Source organism: Centruroides sculpturatus, unplaced genomic scaffold (genome assembly GCF_000671375.1).
Source record: "Centruroides sculpturatus isolate CEXI.00-Female unplaced genomic scaffold, Cexi_2.0 scaffold327, whole genome shotgun sequence".
Lineage (NCBI taxonomy): Eukaryota > Metazoa > Arthropoda > Arachnida > Scorpiones > Buthidae > Centruroides > Centruroides sculpturatus.
The window spans coordinates 487,378-512,720 of NW_019384493.1; the positions used below are offsets into that span (position 1 = coordinate 487,378).

At 29.7% G+C, this 25,343-nt stretch overlaps 1 protein-coding gene across 1 annotated transcript in view; it reads left to right on the forward strand.

The window, feature by feature from the left end:
* Window positions 1-25,343, forward strand: part of LOC111621850 (neural-cadherin-like) — a 330,033-nt gene that overhangs the window by 116,625 nt on the left and 188,065 nt on the right. The window contains exon 12 of the mRNA XM_023364110.1: window positions 3,374-3,563. Within this exon, the coding sequence (XP_023219878.1) occupies window positions 3,374-3,563 (190 nt within the window). The remainder of the gene's footprint in view (window positions 1-3,373; window positions 3,564-25,343) is intronic.

Sequence of the window (25,343 nt, forward strand, 5' to 3'; positions counted from 1 at the left end):
AAATTTTCGACGTATTTGAAATAAATTTGTCGCCTCCGCGTTAAAATAACATTGTCGAAAAAAGAATCAGATGTCGATGGAAACTGATAACATTCTGCTTTGGTATAAACATTCAACCCTCGAACAATGACATTCCCCTGCTGCAAGACAAAAAGTTTATAGTTAAAGTCCGAATTCGTCATTTTGTTTTGGATCCCGGGAACAACTTTAACCTCCACACCTGCAGGACCAACCCTATCGCTCACAATAGGTGATCACATGATTGATTTTCCCAGCCCGAAGCTATAAAAGCGACTTCTTTCCCCCTCCTCGGGGGAGTCTCATATCTACCGTCCAAAAGGATTAAGTCGTCGGGAACTTTAACTTTGTGCGTCGAACTCTGTGCCTACGTTGGAATCGACTTGAGGTATGAAACGATGAATGTAAACTCTCTCTCCGCGAGTTAGGAGTTAGGCGAAATAAATTCACTCCCCCCCGGTTTTTGGTTTTTTTATTCTTTATTTCGGTTTTGTTAGTCTAATAAATTGTTGTTCTCATTGTTAAATGGTGTCCTTTTACTCGTATATCGCCTACGCCTCGTCGACGACCCCTCTCACCTCCTCCACTCGACCTGACAACAAAAATCCCGACCCTTCGGGACCGCATCTGAAATTTAGCCATCTTGACAAGTGAGCAGGTTTAACGACCTGTTGCCGAAAAGGGAGAGTCGACGGTTTCCGACCTCCCCGGCGGTTCACAATGTTAATTATGTTTATTATAACCCTTAAAAATGTCATATTGCTGATGTCAAATAAGAGAAACCCTATTTTTAAAAATAGAATGTGAAAAACTTAGTTTTAGTGGATAAAAATACAATGCAAAATTGTTATGAGGATTGACAGTTCATGACTGAATGGTTACTTATGATCAGTTGTACATTTGATAATGTCTATACTTACATATGTGGTACCATGAGGTTTACACAGATAAGAGAATGGAAGTAGCAGTGTTCTATAATATCAGAAGAGAGAGAATATATCAAGCATGTAATGCCATAATGTTGTAACTGCCAAAAAAGAAACTTTTCAGGAGAGGTAAAAACATTTTTTTTGTCTAATGAATGAATTCATTCAAATTTTCAATAAAATTGTAAAAATCTCATTGGGTTAAAAATTCTCTGGAATATGAAAATGATGTAAATATAAGCCACAGTGTTTTATGTGCCAAAAGTCATGTGAATTGCACTCTGGCACTTTAAACGTTATATTTTCACATAAATTCATCTTCAAAATACAGCCACTTACACTGCCAATATTGCCACAATATTTTTTTGTGGCAGAAAACATTGCATTTAGAATTCAATTCTTTAATAAAACTTCTTCAATAGTATTTAGAAAAAAATAGCATTTACAACATTAAGGCATTGCATGCTTCATATATTAATTTCATGCACTCACAATATTTTAGCTTTGTGGTTGGTAAATTTATACACATTTCATTAGATTAAGGATGTCACAAGTTTTAAAGCAAATTAAAGTATTTCTGAGATTTGGATGAAGAACTAAAGGCATGATCAGTAGATCATGAAACTCTGGACCCACCAAAAAAAAAAAAAAAAAAAAACAGATGAAGACTGCTCACTCTGGATCTCTCTCTCTCAGTTTTGTTTGACTTTTTGTGACTTGAATGTTTGGAGCAGAGATCCAAAACGACCATTTGCCAGCTTAGTAAAGTTTTCACAAATTGGTTAAAGCTTGGGGAAAGCCTATTAAAAGTTAAGTAAAAATTCAGACATTTTAGCTTTTGATAGCAATAAAGGATTTTTAGTTACATGTTCTTTCTCCTCTTACAATTGTTTTAAAAGAATAAAGTTCACTAATTATGTAGAAATTGTTTCATTTTATACTCTAATGTTTATAAAAAGTTTTGAAATAGCATTTTTATAATTATCCAATGATCGCCTAAATATTTGGGCTATAATATGGCTGTAATCAAATAATTACTAAAAATAAATTTGGTACTAGAGGTAAGTGTAGGTGCCACCTCTTATCTAAATTAATAATTATAATTTAATAAATAATTTAGAACCTTCTGGAAGAAAATAACTGACCCAGGGTGGGGCTTGAACTCACAGTCTCTGCTTGCTGTGTGGTGCACTACCAATTGCACCACCCGGACCTCAAGCCAGCAATTGCTTCCAGAAGTATTTAAATTTCGATATAACCTTCGATAAATCATTTGATTATAGCCATATTATAGTTGGAATATTTAGGTGATCATTGGATAATTATATTAACTCATTGAGCTTTGGGATGTGTATTATATATATAGTGTTTTTAACTGAAACATCAAAAATTTGTTGAAAGAAAGATCAAGTTTAGTCTGGAATCTCAGACTGCTTTCTTTTTTTATCTATTTCATATTTGATTTAAAACTAATAGTAATTACTGTTAACAGATAACATCTAAGTAATCTAAAAATCATTATAGTAAAGATATTGCCAACTTATTGTATAATGTATATATTATTAAATAAAATTAAATAGACATATTTAAAAACATTATTAAAAATATAATTGATTGTTTTAATAAAAGAGTAAAGTCAGGAGGACATTTATATCAGTTAACTAAAATTGTTTTATTTGGATAACTAATTATAAAGGAGTTTGATTTGAATGTAGTGCATTAATCTGAACTGTCTTCAGGTATTACACACTAAAATTACATAAAATTCAATTAATAATTTGATTATTAACCAAATTCCATATTACTTCAATGTGTAACACTTGTAGATATTTCAAGTTAACACCAAAACTATTGTTAGTAATATAATGTTTTTTAATGGGTAAAATGTTTTTGGATTGATGTTTATCTTCAAGAACTGAACATAAAAATCAAAACAACATTATTACCAAAAAAAGAGAACAGTAATCCTTGAGAAAATATAAGAAATGAAAATACAAGAATTAAACATTAAACTTTCATTGATGTGAAGAAAGTTAATGTGATAGGAAAACATGGATAATATTTCTCAACTCTATATAATAAAATTATTAAAAATTGCATATTGACATAGAAATTCTTATCAGTTTCACAGTTTGTAGATCACTGTGTTTATTTTAAGTAACTAAATGCTGTTTGATTATAATTTTATAGTTTTGATTAATTGCTGTTATAATTCCTTTAAAATATTTGTTTATTTAAATGATGAAATTTCTGTTATGTAAAGAAAACAAATTGAAGCAATGTGCCAAAATAAAATTTTGCAATGTTTTGAATTAGACTCCAAAACTGTTTAACATAATATCTTATTTAATTTTCAAATAAATGTACATATTTATTTATTTATTAATTATAATAATTACATTATTAAATAAAATAATTTATTTCCCTAGATCTGGCATTCCTGATAATCCAACAGTATTTTATACATTGATGAAAGGAAGCACAGAACAAACAAATAAAAAGGATACATTTTATTTAAGTCAGAGATCAGAAAATGGAGACACTTTGGCAGATCTATATGTTAATTATCCATTAGACTATGAAAGAATACAACAGTATAATCTTACTGTAAGAGTTGAGGTAAGAATTTTATGAGATATTAAGTAAATTTTATATTATGTTTGATAATTATATTAACTAATTAAGTATGGATTAATTTGAATATTAGAATAAAGTTAAATTACTTAAAAATTTATAATATAAAAGATTATCCAAAATATTTAAATATAAATTGTCTAAATTTTCACTAATAACACAAATTTAATTAAATAAGACATGCTTTACAAAATCATGTTATAAAACTAATTTAATTACATGTTTATTAAAATTAAGATGTCAGCTGTAAATAACTTATTTGTGTAAAACAATGTCATATTGCTTTTTTATTTTCAAGTCAAATATGATACAGTTGGTATATATCATTAAAATGAAGAAAACTATTTTGAAATAATTAGAAAAGACAAACAAATATATTTTTCAACAAATAAATAAATTTTTTATATTATGGTTTGGAGTTTTAAATTAATTTATAGTAGATACTATTTTGCTTTGAAATTTTATAGACATTACTGTAGAAAAAATTAATAGCATTTATAGTAAAGATTAAACAAGACTTAAAGCAGAACTAATACAATCTTTAAAAAACTGCCTAATTAAAGAAATATTAAATGATAAGTAAGATTGAAAAGGGATTTGTGAAATATCCCTTTTTAATTTTATTTAACATGCACTTTCCAATAATATAATTAGAAAATGGGTTTACAAAGCCTACAGTGATCAAAGCCCTTTGATTATGTATGGGCTATGTTGTATCATATGCTTAGGCAAATTGATTTGAATCAACTTGCCTGAGAATAGGCTTGAAAGTGCTTACATGTTTTTAATGTAATATTCACTCTAGTAAAGCATTTTATAATTCAGATATTAATACTTCATGAAATATAATGAAAAGTGCACTAAATTTTAACAAGCTTATCACATTGCTTCATAAATAAGTGTATATTGTTAATAAATGAGCTGCTCACTTGCCAAATCGATTAACTCCACAAAACAAAAAGTATAAAAATTGATAATATAAATTATTTTTTAAAATTCCCTTTAGACTTTAAATTTAAATAAACATTGCAGAATTTATTTTTATACATTGTTATATTAAAGCATAGCTTTAATATAAAAATATATAAAAATACATGCTTTAATATAATGGTATATAAAATTAGTTATGCAAAAAATTTGAAAATAATAACAATTATATTAAGGATTTACAAATGGAGTTAGTTGATTTGGCCTGTGAACAGATCAAATAATAATTTTATTATTAATACAGTGGAACCATGCCTAACGAGCATAATTCGCTCCAGATCTTACTTGTAATGCAAAACACTTGTTAAGCAAATTCAGTTTTTCCCATAGAAATTAATGTAAAATACGATAATGTGTTCCATGCTGAAAAAATACTAAAAAATATTTTATGTATAACGTTTATTCAAAGAAAATTACACAATATACATTGTTAAGAAGCATGAATCATCTTCATCTTTTCTTCTAGCATGGAATGAACCAACCAGGAATGTGAATTCAATTTGTAGAAAACAAAAAAAAAATAACATAATATGTCTGATGAAGATGCCAAACAATATGCTAAATTCTTGGGCTATGTAAAGGCTATAATTAAATATTATAAATTAATTAATTTGACTAGAAGTAGGCAGTTATGCTGCTATCTTGTATTAAATTTAATAATTATAAATAAATAATTTTTAATTTAGACATTTTAAAAATTGAAATTGGTCATTAAATTTAGTACAAGATGGCGTGTTTATTATACAATGGACTATGATTGTCAATGTTTATATGTAACATGTGTGAACATAAGTATGGGAAAAATGTGTGATCACGAGTGACACTAAGATGCTAGCGGAACGAGTGCTAAACACAAATTGATGGAGCATGTGCACAATCTGGGATTTCCCCTCTCCTTGTCACTCATTATGCAAAACATCGCTCGTTAAGTGAGTAAATTTTTTACAATTTGTTTTGCTCGTTATGCGAAATACTCATTATGTGAGGTGCTTGCTAAGCGAGGTTCCACTGTATCATAATGCAGTTGAGTTACTTAAATAGAAAGGAAAATAGTTACTTCAATTTCTTTTATGTAATATATGTCTGAAAAAATAATTTTTTCTCAAAATAGAGAGGAGAAAAAAGAATGGATAAGAAATAGTTGATAAAGGAAAAAATTATTAATATGCTGAACTTTTTTAATTGGTTGCATTTCTCTAGAATTTTTGTAGAAATAAAAGTCATTAGTTATATTAGAGTCCATGGATTTGAAAGTCTGTTTTAACATTAGAGTTATTGAGTTGTAATCTAAACCTATGAAGATGTAAGCTATTTAGACAATATAATAATGTTAGACACTGTAACTATTAGAAGTTCAGAGGGCAGCTCTAGGATTTTGAGACCTTAGGCAAAATATATTTTTGAGGTTTATTAAAAGAGTGATGGAGGTAGAGGGTAGATTTATTTACAATAATATAAACAGTTTTAATGTAACAACAGACAGTAGAACACAATGTAATAAAAATGTGTACAATAGTTTGTACACATTTTTATTGATTGAGCTATGTTGTAAGTATGCAATCATTTATCTGAAATCATTGGGTCCAGACATGTTTTGGAATTAGGACTTTTTTTGATTTTGGAATGGTAGTCAGGGAAATTAATTAAAGGTCAGGAGTTTAGTGTGAACATTGCACAGTTTATAAATACTAATTGGTAAGTATTATTTATTGTGTTTATGTTTAAATGCAACTAATAACTTTATTCATAAAGATAAACAAAGTTATTAGTATACAGTAGAACCTCGAAAACTCGGCTCTCGATAACCCGGCACTCCGGATAACTCGGCCACACCCTGGCAGGGCAAAAGAATTCTTAGTTAATTAATTTTCATTATAGACAGCTTTTTAAAAGTATAAAAGCTCTCATAAAGTATTTTTCTCAGGTCTGTATTATCAGGTAAATTACTGTACACAGTGTATTCATTAATTTTCATTTTCATGTAGTAAAGGCTCTATGCCTTCATAAAGGACGTACTTTTTTTGTTTAAGGGTATTTGGGCAGTTTATTCTCTGTTATATTCTCAAGTAAACAATACATACAAGTACAGTACAGTATTTTCTGAGGAAACACTCGTACTTATTTTTTTTAACCCCATTCCCGATAACCCGGCATTTTCACAAACTCGGCCACCCTTCGGTCCACATTAGGCCGAGTTTTCGAGGTTCTACTGTACTTTCTGTTTCTAAATAAAACATTCAGTAAAATGTCATATTGTTATGTTTGATGATTTACAGATTTAAACTAAAACTTGTACAGTACACATACTTGCAATAAACACAATACAGATGCTTCTTTTTCTGCTTCTCACTGTTATCCTTGGGAGAATCTGAAATTCTTTTTTACATGTTCACAGTCTTCAGTCTCAAAATCAAAAAACACTAAAAATATTAGTAGGCCACAGAAGCATGTCTGGTAGGAACACTGAGATATGATTGATGCTATGCATATATGTTGTTTGCTCAATTCATATCACATTTATACATGAATGAGCTGTGTTGAACATGTTCTCAACTCATAACTTATATACAACATGCTCACATGGGTTCAGCTGAGTATGTGTATACATTAAATATCAAATACAGATATAACATGTATTAACATTTGAAGAAAATTGTTTTATTTTTCCAGAAACTTATTCAAAATACTAATATTGAGTAATATTTGTTATGAAAATGTATTGGAATATTTAATTTGTTTCTACTGAAATTGTTTACTGTTTTCATCAATAATAAACAAATATGTTGAATTCACTTTAATTAATTACAAATTATTACATGGTTTAAATGACCAGTTTTGAACTTTATATAGATCAAATCTGATATTTACAATTCAGTTTATATATTTATTATTAGTTGAAAAAGAAAATTAAAAATTCTATAACATTAAATTAAATTATGGCTTCTTGATTGTTACTACTTTATAACAGATAATATATACAGTAGAGCGTCGTTTATCCGAATCAATTGGGGACTGGGGTTGTTCGGAAAATCGATAATTCAGATAACCAATTATGTACGAAAAAATATATTAACCTATCCCATGTTGAAATTTTTCTCCGTTGTGTGTCACTTCATGTTGAATTTTCGTCGATGTTAAGCCTAACAAAGACTATTGTATCGTTAAAAATTATTTTTTTATTTTGTACAAACAAAATAAATGTATTGAAAAATATAAAAACAATAAAAAATTATACTTCAGAAGTTAATTTAGTATCAAAAACGTAAAATATTTGAGTAGCCCAAGACATAGCCAAAGATTGCAGTGCCACAGCACTGGTGAAAATTTAAATTTGCCGACTGGAATTCTTTTGGATAATTGACTTTCGGATAAACGACACTCTACTGTATAGGATAATCACTTAAACATCTGTCCAAGGACAAAAGAGATCTTTTCAGCATTGTATGAGTTTGTGCATGTGGTACATGCATGTTTCAGTGATAAAATAACTGATACTTAAATAACTATACAGGGGTAAAGATTAAGTCATTTAAAAATATCATGATAATGATAAATTAATGCATTCAGTAAAATAAAAATCCTAAACAAAGGAACATGAAGTCAGACAATAATTCAGCAGTAATATCAAACATCAAGATGCAAATCATGAATGTGATCTTGGTGGATCATATTCATACATATGATGCCAATATCTGTTTAACATTCAACCTGATGTCTGTTAGGTGATTGAGTACAGTGGCAATGCATTATACTCAAAAACAATTCTCTAACAAAGTAAAACTCACTTTTTTGTAATAATTTCTGCAATGTTTTCTTTATCCTTTACAGTTAGAGATTATTTGTATGTTATGCTATATTATCATAAATTGATTTTCCTTCAAAACAAGCATGCTTCACATGCATACACTTGTACAGTGCTGGAAAGATGTCTTTGCCCCTGCATAAAGATTTTTATCTATAAATATAAAATCTAATATAATCAAGTAAGTTGTTAAACAAAGAAATAAACACACCAATTATTTAATAATGTTAAGGATTTAAGTAAATTTGTAATTGTATGTAACTTTTCTATTACTACTTATATATGAGTGTAAATAAAATTTATTTACACTCATATAAATTTTGAGTGTAAATAAATTTATTTTATTTCTTGTCTTCTTGTCTAGTCTTATGTTCAAATATACGAGCGCTAAGATGGCTTTTCTTTTCCGCTAGACTTATTACACTATCAATGAAACGGATTTCTCACAATCCATTTGTAACACAAGAGTTGAAAAGGGATATAATTATCCAAAATGCATACTCAAATAAATAAAAAGTCTTTCTAAAGTTTGTCCTCCGTTTCATTGATGGTGTAATAAGTCTAGCGGAAAAGAAAAGCCACCTTAGTGCTCGCATATTTGAAAATTTATTTAGTTAAAATAAAAAAATAATGAAATGAATTTTTAGATAAAGAATTGTATAAAAAATTATGAAAATGAAAGCACTTTTATATCTGCCTGAAGAGATCAATTTTTACTGTACAAATCATAATACTAGTTCAATATGAGTTCTTTCTCAAATGAAATATCAATAATCTTGAACTCATTTTTTGGATGTGACTCTTCTAAAAAAGAACATAAAGAATCATTTAAGGGAATTATGTAGATCTTTTTAATGTATTATAATTAATAAGTAATAAACTGTATTGATAACTTCTAGAATTGTAGTATTAGACAAATGCTAAATATATGAGATAGAAGTTCAGAAAATTATTCCAATATAAGGAATAGCAATATAATTTGTCTTGTCTTTAGAAAAGAATTTTTAAACTTCAAATAAGATTAACATGGAAGCAACACTAAATATTTAATAAATTCACTTGAAAGATAATTCTCCAGTGAAAATATCAATTGATGATATCATTTCACATATTCAAATTATTCAAAATGGTAGGAAGAGATATGAGATGATATGAGTGGACTTCTCAATAGAATATGTGAAGTCATAGTTAGATATAAATTTATTAAAATCATTTAATTTTAAATGTTACAGACTTTAGAACTATTTCAATGTTTGGATTAATTTTATATTATTTAACATCTTACTATCAATTGGAACAAACTGAAATACTTTGAAATTATTTAATATTGTTATTAATGTGATGTTAAATGATTTTAATTATTTACAATTTAAGTAACTTTATATGTTTGACAAATATTTTTAGATAAAGAATTGTGTAAAAAATTATGTTTTACAAAAAAATCTGTAAATCTGTGCAAAACAAACAAAAACACATAAGTTAAAAAGTTAAGTATTATAGTAAATATTTTCTGTTTAATAATCATTTACAGTATATATTTATGTGTATATGTTGTGTGTATATTTTATTAACATTATGTCCAGGTCAATAATAAAATATAAAAATATTCACAAATTAGAAGAAACAATAAAGGACAAGAATATGAAGACATTTATTGTTTGTTCTAATTTGTGAATATTTTTATATTTTATATATTTGGTCATACTTTTATCTACAGAAGAAAATAGAAATTCTAAAACTCTTGTCAAGAAGAAAAACCAAACAGTTTTGTCATTTGAATGGTCTTCCTTAGATAAACAAAGTATAAGTTTGGCAGCAGTACTTCACTATGTATTTCTTTACATTACTTTGAATTTTACATACTACAGGTAACCCCCGTATAACATGGATTCACTCTAACAGAGTTTGAGAATTGGGAACATCCCCGTATAACACAGTGCTTTTATAGCACGGATTCAATTTAACACGGTTTGAGAATTGGGTAAAACCCTTGTACAATATGAAATGTAATAAATTTTCACATACTTAAGTACTAATAGTTCATGAAAATTATTAATGCTTCTGATTTTGGTGTTGCCAGATGCTTTTCCCTTATTCCATACTTGCTTTATTCTTCATAAGTGTTTAGCACCATATAAAGAAATTTATAAAGATCTTTTAACTAAAAGCAAGCAATCTAAAATAACATATTTTTTGCAAAAGGTAGAGCATGGATCTGATGATAATGCAGAAAAATGCTCAGAGGATAAGGATATCTTGCCAAAAAGAAAACACCCTTGGTTAATAGTGCTTAGTGATGACGAAGAAACATTGTTTAATTTATATTAATATGTGTCACTTAGAAAATTTTAATAAAGATATTTATCTTAATTATGAAAATATAATAGCATGTTTTCTAATTTTTGGAACCTAACCCCCCTTTTCGTACTAGTTCTTTAATATAACATGGATTTGCATAACACGGCAATTTTTTGGAACATAACTCCTGTGTTATACGGGGGTTACCTGTAATATGTAATTCACTTTGTTTAATAATAATAATAATAATTTAAATATTAATTAATATGAAATGTTCATATTATCATTTTTTAGTTTGAAATATCCATTCAAAACAATTTATATTAAATAATGTTGGTTGACAATATATCAACTGTTATAATTTAATGTGAATTGTTTTGAATGAATATTTCAGTCTATGAAATGACAATATGAACATTTCATATAAATTTGTTTCATTTAACATTAACAGATATCATTTGAATATCAATTGACATGAAGTGTTCATTTGTCATTTCACAGTCCAAAACATTCATTCAAAACAATTCATATTAAATGATTCCAGTTGTATTGTTAAAATGATATCAATTGTTATTTTTACTAGTGAAAGTTCATTTTCCATAGTAAATTCAATATATGCTAACTCTATATTTGTTTTTAATGTTAGTAGTAAAAGATGGGTTTTTTAAATGAGAGTAGAAATAGTTGTATTTTTTCATAGCACTTGTGTTGAAGTTAAGTAAAAATAATGATAAATAAACAAATAAAGGCAAATTGAATATAATCCAACCAACAAAAAACTGGATAATTATAAACAAGACACAAATTAAACCAACACATTACATCAGGCCTAGAGATCTTTATCTGAGGTATTGTTTTAATTTTTCTACATCAAATGGTGTTTCTCCATCATTTAAAGATCAATGTTCTATGTTATGTTCTACTTTTGAACACTGATGCTTAACCTGATGATAGTTGAAAGCTATTGAAAACATTTGTTTATTGGTAAATCTTAATTTTTTTTTACTGCAGTTTGGTTTAATTTCTGTCTTAGCAAATTGAATTTATGAAAATTTTTAATATGCAATTTTAATAAGATTAAAAATGAAATTGTCCTTGCAATACTCTATTTTCTATTTTGTAAGAGAATTAAAACGATAAGAAAAGAGACATTACTGTTTTTATAGAACTAAAATACTTACAATGATTTCATTAAATTTCTTTTGTGTACTAAACATTTAGAATTAAGTTTTAATATATAAGATTTGAGAAGGATTTTTTTCTTATCAAATTCCCCTTGTTGTAAGTACATAGGATGACAAAGGGTGCTACACCAAGAATTTTTTTTGACCTGGCAGCTTATTGTGTGGATTGGAAGTGAGTTAAATGATGTTTAAAGACCCATGTCACAGACCAGGCCTTGAGCATTGTTTCTATGTAATTAGGGCTGGCCAATTCAGTATCTAAGATTCCCACTCTAGTGTAATCTACTCTACTTGTATTAAATACATACATCACCACAATGCAAGTTTTACAGAAAACACTAACAATTTTAAATTTTTTATGAATTCTTAAAAAGTTGGTAATATTTTTTTACACTGTTTTTGTTATAAAATATTTATTGTATTTGAATTAAGTATGTTAATTAATTATAAATGGCATAAAAATTTATTTCTTTGAAAAAGTTAAAAAGACAAGCATAAAAACATACTTTAAATACTTATAAGTCTGTAAAATTTTATTTTAGCAATATCATGCAATTAAATTACTATATTACATCTATATGCACTACACATTTCTTTTACAAAATATATTGAAGGCAGTGGTGCCAACATAAATGGGCTTGGGTGGCTTAGACCAACTCAATAATTTGGTCTTGCAAAATAAGTCATTTTTTTGTAATTCTTTTGTAATTTAAAAAGTCATTTGTGTATAAGCATACTTCAACAATAGTTTTTATTAAAATAGAATAGAATACAGTATACAATAGAAAAACAAGTTACACATACATTTTAATTTGTGAAACACTTTCTTAGAGTTGCATATTGTTTTAGTGACAATTTAAAACTGTACTAACTGTTCTAACTAAAATATCCTAATTTATTGGATGTTTTAGTGAAAATTTTACTTATTTTTTGATTTTGAACTTATTGTTAGACAATTACATTTCATAACTTATACAGTAGAGCATTGATTATTCGACCCCCGATTAACCATCACATCGGTTAACCGACTGTTCTAGTTGGAAAATTTCAAATGTCCGCTAGTGATGTGGCGCTACAATATTTGGCTATGTCTTGGATACTTTAATATTATTTTTGTTAAATTTTTGCGTGTTTTAGCTGGCAGCATCGGCTCGACCATTGAAGGGAGGCCAGTATTTAAAGGAGACTTAATTTTGTAATTATGAGTGGTTGTTTGTTTTGTGAGCAATAAAATAATTTTTAAATAATTTTTAACGATACAATAGCGACAATTATTATTTTTAAAAAAATTTGTTAGGCTAAACATTGATGAAAATTCAATGCGAAGTTGGTTAATAGCGATATACTAATATACTAATTACATGGTATCCCATGTAATTAGTATATTAGTATCCTAATATACTATACTAATATACTAATATGAAAATTCAATGCGAAGTTGGTTAATAGCGATATACTAATATACTAATTACATGGTATCCCATGTAATTAGTATATTAGTATCCTAATATACTATACTAATAATGTATTTTTTTCATTATTTTCGGTTATCTGATTTTTTCAGTTATCCGACCAACCCGAGCCCCCAATTGAGTCGGATAATTGATGCTCTACTGTATAAACATTTGTATTAAGTGAATGTACTGTATAAAGTTAACACTAGATTTGATTAATTTAAATTACATTTATTTATTTTTTTTTAAAGTTTTTAAAAAAATTTGATTGGGTTGGCTCAAAGTGAGACTTAACTTTGAGCCAACTCAATCTATTTAAAAAGTTGGTACCAATGATTGTATCAGACTCAAGTATTTAAATTTTAATTACATTAATCTAGATAATTAGGACCAATGAATGCAAACATATTAGATGTATGCCCTACATACAGAAACTATTCCACTCTCAGCACTGGGGTGAAACGTACACTACACTATCCAGAACCTGTAACCAGTGCCTAACGCGTATATACTATATATCACTGTTGACAAACGTTTTCGAGCGATCTCTTTGCTCTTCTTCAGGTCGACTGGAATTCCCTGGACGGAGTGTATTCTATTTGTTGGGATCGGGAGTCAATTCTGACGGGGTGGGTCTTTTCTGACATGCGTGGTCGCACAGTGGGGGAAAAGTGGCAGGTTGGCATTCAACAGTGATTGCTAGGCCAGAGACAGAGTCAGCTCTTCCTTCCGGTTAACGCACATGGTTAGCTGGCTGGCATTGTAGATAGCCACGGCCTCTAGCCACCTGAGATGCTCTTGATGGGGTGTGTTGATGATAACGGTAGCTTTTTCAAATCATGCTTCAACCTTGGGATCTGATGCATAGGTTGCCAATGCTATGATTAGTCTCCCGTGTCGGATATCCACCTGGTGTTCACATAGATGGGTGGTGTTCAAGGAACGTTTGGTCAAGCTGATGTATAACAATATATACAATAATGTATAACAAGTCTTCATTCTGTCTGTTGTCCCTGATTGGGATAGAATAAATTCCGGGGAGTCTGGTGCGATCGGGTGGATCTTTATCATTCCGCAGGATACGGAAAATCGCGGGACATCAAGCAAGTCCTGACAACTGAATTAGTCTACATCAGGAAGATAGCAACCGAGCACGGGTTCCCGAGCATGACATGTCGCTTAATAGAATGATACCAACGCCGGAAACATGCCCTGACCGCAGGTAATGTTGCCGACCCACAGCAAGATGGTTCGGCACGAGTCTCCATCACATTCAACCCATACCTTAAGACAGTACATAGGAGGATAGCCAGAGAATACGGTATACGGTTGGCATACAGAAGATGTCCCTTGACCAAACATCTCAGGTGGCTAGAGGCCGCGGCTATCTACAGTGCCAGCCAGCTAACCATGTGCGTTAACCGGAAGGAAGAGCTGACTCTGTCTCTGGCCTAGCAATCACTGTTGGATGCCAACCTGCCACTTTTCCCCCACTGTGCGACCACGCATGTCAGAAAAGACCCACCCCGTCGGAATTGACACCCGATCCCAACAAATAGAATACACTCCGTCCAGGGAATTCCAGTCGACCTGAAGAAGAGCAAAGAGATCGCTCGAAAACGTTTGTCAACAGCGATATATAGTACAGTAAACCCCCCTATAACACGGGTTCCTATAGTTTGGATTCCTATATCACAGCAAAAAAATTGCGACAGTACAAACATGCTAAAAAAACTCCTATAATTCAGTAAAACGTCATCGCTGACTCATGTCGTGACAGGATTGGTCAAATCTGGACCAATAGTGGACAGGCAACCGAATTACTTTCCGCCGTCCAGCGCCACACTACAGAGAGTTTAGGCGGGTAAGTTGAGTTTACTATCGTCTGTACAATATATAAATTAGGTACTTAAATTAAACAAAATTAACAAGTTAATTAATAAATTAATATTAATATTAAATATCAATAAAATTAATAAATTAAACAAAAGTTTAATAGGTAGAAAATATGTATTGATAAATTTTTATACATTTCTTGTGAAAAAAACATTTCTTATTCAGCGGCCATAAAAATTATTTTTATTAATGATGTCTCCGAAGTTCAGCGAATTTTTTGCAGAAAAATAACTTATCAGAAAACTTTCGTCATTCGGGGCGTTCCAATTTTCAACGCTGACTCAGCGCTGATCTCAACATTTGTTAAAAGTCATTCCTTTTTTCAATGTTGAAGTGGCGTTGTTGTCAGCGCTGTCTCAACACACTCAGCACTCAACAGATATGTTGACTGCTACTTTCCAATGAATTGTGGGTAATTGGTAAGACATTTGAGTGGAATCCATCATGCTGAGAATGGAATTATGGAAACTAAGCACTCAGTGGCGTAGCGTAGTGGGGGCGGCCCGCCCCGGGTGGCACTTTTTAGGGAGTGGCAAAATTTCACAATAAATAATAATAATATTTTGTAAAAATTTGAACCATTCTAATCTATATTTGCGTCATGCCTATGATAGTGCTATTGTCCAGACAGTCCGGGAATCGGCTCACTGCGTCCAGGTGAACTAGTAATTTCATCTGAGGATATCCTGCACAACCTGTTGACCTTTGTTTGTTTGTTTGTTTTTTTTTTAATTTTTTTTTTTGCTTGCACGATTCATTCACATTGATGTACACCACCACTATCCAATAGAGCTATTTTAAGCAGGTCGCTGCACTAGCACGGAATTTTTCATTGCTTGTTCTGTGACAAAACTGAATTTTAGTCTTTTAAATTGAAATACCTAAATAAGGGGGGGCGAAATTTTCTTCTGCCCCAGGCGGCTGACACCTACACTATGCCACTGTAAGCACTTCGTACTTGAGTTGGAACATCATTGATGATGTCAAATTGTTGACTTCAACATTCAACACTTGTGTTGAAAATTGGAATGTCCCGATTGCTTAAGCTTGTTTTTGTCGTGGAGCACCGCTCTGCGATGAAAACAAGCTTAAGCAATGATGTCGTCAAACGGTACACACTCGGTAAGTAATCGTACAATTTCTTGTCTATAGCATAGTTTATATGGATTATTCCCAAAAAATTATACATATTTTGGAAATATTGAGTCAAATTAGTCTAGAATCGATTAATTTTATGGAAGAAAACATTTCAAACAGCCATAGTCCCTAAACTGCACACATTTGGGCTGTGATTGGCTCATGTATTTAAGTGACTCATACAACATGGAAATCACATAACACGGAACATATCTACCGTGTTATAGGGGGTCGACTGTATATACGCATTACGCACCGGTTACAGGTTCCGGATAGTGTAGTGTATATGAATGCTTTACATGCATAAAAGTGATATTATACAAATAAAGTTTGTTACTTATAATATGTACAGAATTTTTTATGATAAATATGAAGTAGACATTAAATACATTGTATGTTGCTTATTATCAGTTTGATGATGGATGCTACCTTTAATAAGTTTTATATTTTTTAAGATTCTGTTCTTTTTATAAATATGAGTAAGGGACATTGGAAGAAAATATTTAAGCGGCAGTAAGAAGAGTGCTGTAGCCAATGGAAAACAGAAAAAAGAGACAGGTACATTAGTTAACCTCTCTTAGAAAATGCAGAAAGCTGGTGGAGCTACAACACAGTTCAGATTGGCTTTCTTTAGTGTCCTCATCTTAAGATGTAAAGTCTATAATAGGCTTTATTTATATCTTTAAGAGTCAACAGATGGATGTGAGCCTGGTGTCTTGAAAAAATATTTTTAATTAATCTTTGTAAATAAAGAAACAGTCATTTCAAAAATTATTTTGAAAACCACCATTTTATTATGTGTTATAGAATAAAACTTTATACGACCAGACCTTCCTTTATAGGCTACTTCCTTAACATTCAAAAACACTAAAAATGTTCAAAAACATTCCTTAAAAACACCAAAAAAATTATCCAATTAAAAATATAAATTTAAAAAATTGGAACTGGTGAATCTTACATCTTCTTCAGGTTTTCCATCATGTTCTATTCAGGAATTCTGTTTCAAAAGAATTTTTGGAACGACTGTGTCTTTATTTACAAAGAAAAATTTGCCATCCGATGGAAACTTTATCAAAAAACTTTTTGCAACAATTCGTCACCAGAGGGAATACCAATCTACATTTAGCAGCGCTTTCTTCCAGTGGATATAAAGGCCAAATTCCTGAATGGAACAGGATGGAAAACTGAAGATGTAAGATCTACCAGTTCCAATTTTTTAAATTTATACTTTTAATTGGATAATTTTTTGGTGTTTTAAAGGAATGTTTTTGAACTGGATGGCCAAGTAGCCTATAAAGGAAGGTCTGATTGTCTAAAGTTTTATTCTATAACATGTAATAAAATGGTGGTTTTCAAAAGAATTTTTGGAATGACTGTGTCTTTATTTACAAAAAAATTTGCCATCCGACAGAAACTTTTATCAAAAAATTTTTAATTAAACTCCACAACTCCTAAGGCCAGCCCTGTACAGAACAGTATAAATATGAAAATTTTTAAATTACTTCAGAACAAACACAAAACTTATTAATATTTTTCTTATTAGTAACAATTAATTTTAAATAAGTATATTATTTATTTATTTTAGAGGATTTTTGCAATTTATTTTTTCTTATTACACTTATGTAATCATTTTTCATCATTGCAAAATGACAACACTTCTATGTTATACAAATAATAAATAATAACAAAAAATTTATGAATAGTTATTATTTTTGCAACTGTTTTATTTGTGGAACTATTTTATTGTTTTTGTTGGAAATGCGGCATTCTGCAGTTTTGGAAAAACAGCATGGTCTGATTATAATATGACAACAAGGAATATGTTGTCCAATGGTATCACTAATACAAGATATGTTTTTTAAAATATTTTTTTAAAAATATAACTAATACTGAAACAAGGCTGGGCTAAGGATGTACTGATTAGATTTAATTCATTGTCAGTTTAGTAGGTGTTTTGTATGGTACCTATGCCTACATGTTAATATTTTGATAAAATTAATAAAAGTATTCATCAGATCAGACTTAAATTTATTATCATGAAGGTAAATAACATGAAATATAAATATGAATATATACACTGGACGACAAAAAAAATAACGCACCATGAAGGACTTGTTAGATCTGAATAAAAATTGATATGTTGCATCATCTTAGCTAGATATGTAAATGATTAGCTTTTGAGAGTAGGTTCTTATGTTATATCGCCACCAGAGGGGAAAAAATGTTTCCGCTGCCTGGTATAAAGGTGCACGCTGTGACNAGGTAAATAACATGAAATATAAATATGAATATATATATATCAGTTCTGAGTACTCCAGGATTGTTCCACAGAACTACCAGATTCAAAATACAAATGAAAATAAAAGCAGTGACCAAAACCAAAAACTAGCAGAAAAAGTTGGTTGTTTTGAATACAAATGAATGAGATTCTTGTGATCAGTACATTACTGTCAGTATTTTCTTTTTTCATACTTTAACCAAAACCAAAAAACCTTATTTACTTAAAGATTAAAAAAATTACAAAAAAAATCAAAGTATTTGTTTAACAGAAAAGTAATTTTATTTATAAATATTTTGTAGATTACTTTTGGAATGTTTTCTCCTTTTTCATTTAATATTATGTAGATAAACAGAATAACAAATTTAACATTTGTTGCTGTTCTATTAATTCACACTTTGTTAGAAAAAAACTATAGATAAACAGAACCAAGACCAATTATAAAGTTGGAAGAGAGGTATCAGCAATGATTTATGCAAACAGTATTTTTCAGCAACATAAAGATTTATTTTTACATGTTTAAACTTTACTTTCATTCCATACACGGATGAAAAATATCTATACTTTCCTCAAAGTATTTCTGTCATATAGTATATCAGTCACAAAACAAGAAATTCACTTATTGAAAATAATTTTTTCTGTTATATCTTTCCTTAAATATATATCATTATACTACAAAATGAATATTCTAATTTTTAAAATCTGTTAAAGTTATTTTTTAAGTAAAATAAAGATTCTAATCAATAATACTGTATATAACTCAGCAGTTGATTTTTGAAATGTAATTATAGAGGATAGTTTTTGTACATTCCATGTTAAGTTAAGTAGTTTATTTTTTTGATTATCTAAACAAAAAACACAAAATATAAAACAAAAATAAAAATGTCCAGTAATGGATATTTCATTTCTGTTTTTGAAATTTACAGAAGAAAATAAAACAAATAACTTTAATACATTGATTAAAAAAGGATAACTTTTTATAGTAGTATTACAACTTTATCATAAGAAAATTTTATGGAGATATTTTTAGAGGATGTATTTAATAAATGCAAGATTAGAACTTTCAATAATAATAATAATAATATCATAAACCTAAATTTATTCATAATATTGAAGATTTTGTTTAAGAAAATATTAAAGAAACAACTGTTACACTGGAGTTTGTAAAAATATCAAAAAATTTTACTGAAGTCTAAATGCCAGTAGTGGACCAAGTACAAAAACAAAATATAACAATTAGCAATACAATATAAACTCAAAATATTAAAAAATTTCAGTTCAATATTTACAACAATAAAATTAATTATTACCTTAGTAAAAATTATGAAACTGTAATTATGTGTGATTGAGATTTCAAATAATTAAACTCCATTATATCATTAATCTTTCTTTACTTTTTTGCTTGGAGTCCATAAAAAACAAAATTGTCATCAAAATAACTAAATAGTACAAAAACATCCAGAAGTGCTTAGTCATTTTAGTGACCTTTTTTGTGAACTTCAGTTTAATCAGAAAGGCAATGAAAGATTAATCTCAAACATTTAATCTGATTAGGGAAAAGAACCTAGCAGAAGAAAACTCTTAATCAGCACCAATCAATTATCTATCATTCAACAGCTATACACTGACTAGCAGAAGTACAGGCTAACTTGCTGTGTAAGTTTGACAATTAATTTTTTTTTTTACACATTGTTCATTTGCATACTGACAAAAAATAATTGCTTAACTTGTCTCTCTATGAATATCTGGTTACAAAAATATAAGTACAATATTATTTAATATTTTAGCCATATTTAAATTTTAAATTAATAGAATACAGGTATACCTCGCCTTACGTCGGTAATTGGTTCCAGGAGAACGACTTAAGTCGAATTTACTTGTCTCCGAATCTACTTGTCACTAGGCTAAACCATAAATTACCAATTCCCGTTCTGTATTTTATGTATATTAATGCATTTTTAATAATATATGGTTAATAAGGATCTATTTTAAGCTTACAAACAAATAAATTTTAGTTTTTAATATAGTACAGAAAAAAGTATTCTAAATTTACGAATGCATGTACTGTAAATACAGAACATACTAGTATATATTTTAATATGATTTTATGTGCTTTAAACNAATACTTGTAAATGTATATATTATAATATGATTTTATGTGCTTTAAACATTTTTCTAGTGATATTGCGACTTCAATATTTGTGGCGGACAGACGTAAAGTCGAATAAAATGACTTAAACTTGATTTTTAATTTTCCATATACTTTTTTGACAAACGACGTATAATCGGGAACAACGTAACTCGAGGTATACCTGTACAATTATTTAAATGTCACTATGAAATTATGTAAATGAAGAAATTCTAATTGGGAAGTGTTGACATAGCAGTCAGAGTTTAACATAACCTCAAAATCTCAAAACTGAAACATAATGAAATATAAATAATGTAACTGATAACTAAATATAAGGAACAGCTATTTAAAAACTGAACATATAGTGGAAAATTTCACTGAGCTTGAGTCAGCTACACATAGTTGCTGTATCTGTTGAGACACTTATACCATTGTGAAATGAGACGAAGAATGCCTCTGTGGAAGAATTTTTTTGCTGGAACCATTGTTGAACAGCAGCCTTCATGTCATTGTCTGATTTGAATCATCAGTCTCTGAGGGCATCTTTCAACTCCATGAATATGTGAAAATCACACTGACATATCAGGATTATAAAGGGGTTGCATGAGTGGCAGTATATGATTGAAGCATTGTTGTGGAGCAGAATGATACCTTCTGATTGTAGCCCAGGGAATTTTGACTTTATTGACTGCTGCAACTATGTGAGCATTTTGACTATGTCAGCATTCACAGTTGCTCCTTTCTCCAAGAACTCAACTCATTTTTTTCATAAAAGAGTAGCTCATGCTAAATGAACTACTCTTTTATGAAAAAAATGTCATTATTACCTTACTTACACTGTTCTGTATGGTCTTGGATTTCGTTGATGTGGGGAGTCAGCATGTTTTCATTGATAGTTTTGCCTATTTGTTTTGGGCTGGTAATGATGGCACCACATCTCATCACTTGTCACAATGTGTGATATAAACAGATCACTCTGTAGTTGAGATCATTGCAGATACTGCAGAACAATGGTCATGTAATAGCTCTTTTGACAGTCATCAAGGTTATGAGAACCCACTGAGCACAGATTTTCAAGTACTGCAGTCTGTTAGTGATGATGTGATGGATGGCACCATGACTCAGACTCACTAATGCTGTGATTTCATCTGTAGTGATATGTCAGTTATCACAAATCAATTGTTTCACATGTGCAATAATAATTTCTGTAGCTCTTTGCAGGGGCATGCCGTGACATTTGATGATAGGGAAGCTGTGATTCTGTAAGAAGACGACATCCAAGGGCAATCAGTCAATTGCGTGTCAGTGACAGTCTAGAGTCCATTCGTATCGTCTATTCTATAAGCCAGTAAAAACCGTAGACTTCTCTAAATGCATTTTTAATATCACAATTACATTCCGAGTTGTTAGCCATGATATAAGGGCTACAATTAAAAATAAAATAATAAAAACTTACTTGGTGAAATAAAATATGTGGCGGATGTACTGGTACATACAAAATATTCTTCAATTATATGAATATACTTTTAAACAAAATTATAATTAAATATAGCTTTGCAAAGAAACGTACATAAAAATAACAAATAATCTTTAATTTTTAAATCTTAAACAAACGACTTATTCAAATAGCTCCCGAGTAACTAATGGACGGAATCAGAGATGGTCCTGGTAGGTGCATGTACGCGGGCTGCCAAATCCCGAGGGTGCCAATACCGGTCAATGTCAAATGCCTTTTTTGTCGCATCACTAGTATACCTCAAAGGACGCGACAGGGTTGTTGTAGATTTTAAACGTTCCTCACCATAGCTGTAAAAATCTACATAGCCTATGTTAAAGTCATTTGTTTTCTAACTAATTCGTTTTAGGACCAGGTGTTGTCCACGGAAATTTCCAAAATTTACAACTTTTCGGTCACTCTCGTCGAACTGGAAAAATTTCTGTCTTTATTACATCTAATACAGTATTTCGAAGAAATCAGTCCCCACTGTACTCGGCTATAGATTGGTTCGGTTAAGCTTTTGTTTAAGTAATATTCCGGCTCTTTCATCAGGGTTTTGTTTATGTCCCCAATTCCCTAATCGCTTAATTATTTAACTACTTCTTAAGTAGAAATAAGTCGAAACCAGTTACTTTGTACTCGAATATTTGTAGTCTCGGGAAAAAAGTGGAAAGACAAATTTTTATGACAAACGGATACATAAATCGTAAATTTAAGGAAAATAAATTCTAGAGCTTTTTCTGTACCTCGTGCATCTCTCTCATTCATTAAATTTAGTTGTAAATGATGCTGCCAAAGTAACAGTTAATTTTTTAACATTATACAAGAATTGTACACGTTTTTTTCTACATCCCCTTAAAGATGGGATATACGAAATCGTAATATCACTGGTTTAACATTGAAATCCGTGAGTAATATAAAATCAGAGAGTGGAATAAAAATATCAAATATTTTAATGGATTTTTTAACTCCTGTCAACTATACAGAACTATCATAAAAACATACCAGTAAATCCTTATCGGTTGGGTTAAGTTATAAATCTACTCATTATTCATATAATCGGCCAAATATCTAGCTGCGCGGGCGGCTAACAGCCCAGAACCGGTCCCGGACAGAATTGGAAGCGTTATATGTGTAGCATCAAGCCTAGGTCCTAGGCTTCCTCTGGCTAAACCGGGTGAGGTTGGTGCTCTGTAAAGCACGTGCACAAATCTGGCTTTTTGGAATCTGATAATACAGAGATTCCACTCTGCCACTAATATTTGAATATACAATAGCAATCTTATTATTTTTTTTTCATATGTAGTATAGAAATTTGTAATAAGATACATAATGCGGTTATAATAAAATATTGTGCGATTATTTTGTATAATTAAAATTAATATGTATTTATTTTTTATAAAATACAAGGTCTTAGATCAGTACTAGTGTATAGACTATTTGTGATAAAGTTTTTGTTTTTTGACAGGTTGTATAACAACATTATGTGACTTATTAAACAGAATAATAGAAACAATAGAATAAATATTTATTAAACAGAATAAACGTTATATGTTTGTGGACTGAAAACACACTTTAAAATTTAAAATAAAATATAGTAATTGAAATTAAAACTTTCAGTCGTTTAAATTAATATTTCATAATAATTGAGAGTAATGTAACAGTACTGTACAAATTGCACATTCTAATGCAGTAAATAATTACTGTATGTTGTTTAATAATAGTTTTATTATAAAATAAACAATAAATAAAGTTGAAGTTGATATTTCTATTTGTTGGTATTGCCTACTGTTTAAGTTTTATAAATATACTTATTTAATTCTCTATAAAAATAAATAAATTTAGTTTATATGCATAAGAAAGGTCCTAAATGAAGAAAATTATTATCTCTTGCAAACACTTTTGAAGATTTACTTTATATAATATGTTAATTTTGTCAAAATGGTTTTTCTTCTCTCTTCATTTAATTTTAATTTATAAAAATGCTTAATCTGAGCTCCTGTTTGCAGTTTGTGTAATGTAAAAGTGCATGTGAATATAGAAAACTAAATATATTCTTATATTAATAAATATCTCCAAATTTTTTCTGTAATTTTGCATTTCAAAATTAAATAAATTTATCCTCATACCTTATTACACGTACCATTGACATAGCTTTTTATTTTGAAACCTATTTATGCAATCACTCTACACACCAGTAGAGTGATTGCACTCTACTGGTGTATAGAGAGTGATATGCAGAGCCGTAACTAGGCGGGTGCAACAAGTGCACCCGCACAGGGCCCATTTGGAAGGGGGTGCCCAAACTGCTATTCACAAGAAATTATATTTTTAAATTTAAAATTTTTTCCTTTCTACAGCGCGGTTTGGCGATTACATTTCGCCTTACTTAGACCCTAGGTGTCTGCTCACCAGTGTTCCCAACTGTGGCGACTTTTAATGGGACATAGTGAGATAGCGGAGACCTCAGACAAATCAGCTAAAAGTAGCGACTTTTGATATTTTTTAATTTATTTTTTGAGAAATCTAAATGTATGTTTATTGTTTTCAAATTTACAGATTTTTCTCTACTTCATAGAGCTCTCTGGCAACTACTGATATTATTACGATATACAAAACTGTATTTCTAGATTTTTCTACAGTGTCTTCACACTGTAGAAAAATCTAGAAATCTGTAAAGGTAACATTTTGTAACAAAAATAAATCTGCCCGAGGATTTTTTTAAAATTACTAAATTGAAAACGGTAACTCCCGAATAAAATCTTAGTCTCGAGGTTGTAAAAGGCGTGCAGAAATTCTGACATCATTTTTTGCTTTATAATGGTATGCATATGTGGTGTATACCTGAACGGTGGATTAAGCGGTAAGCGAACTATGCAGGCACGTAGGGTCCCGAAGGGGCTCCTGCAGTCTTTAAAATGCTACTGAAAAAAGTGATTGCGAAAATGCAGAAGATAGAAATAGTCCAAAAACGCTTCAATATATATAGATACATGGAAGTAATAAATGATATAGCTTTGTGGCCAACAATATTAACAGATGCTATTATTGATCATATTCTTAAAACAAACCAAAAAGTATAGAAAAGGGATTTCTTAAT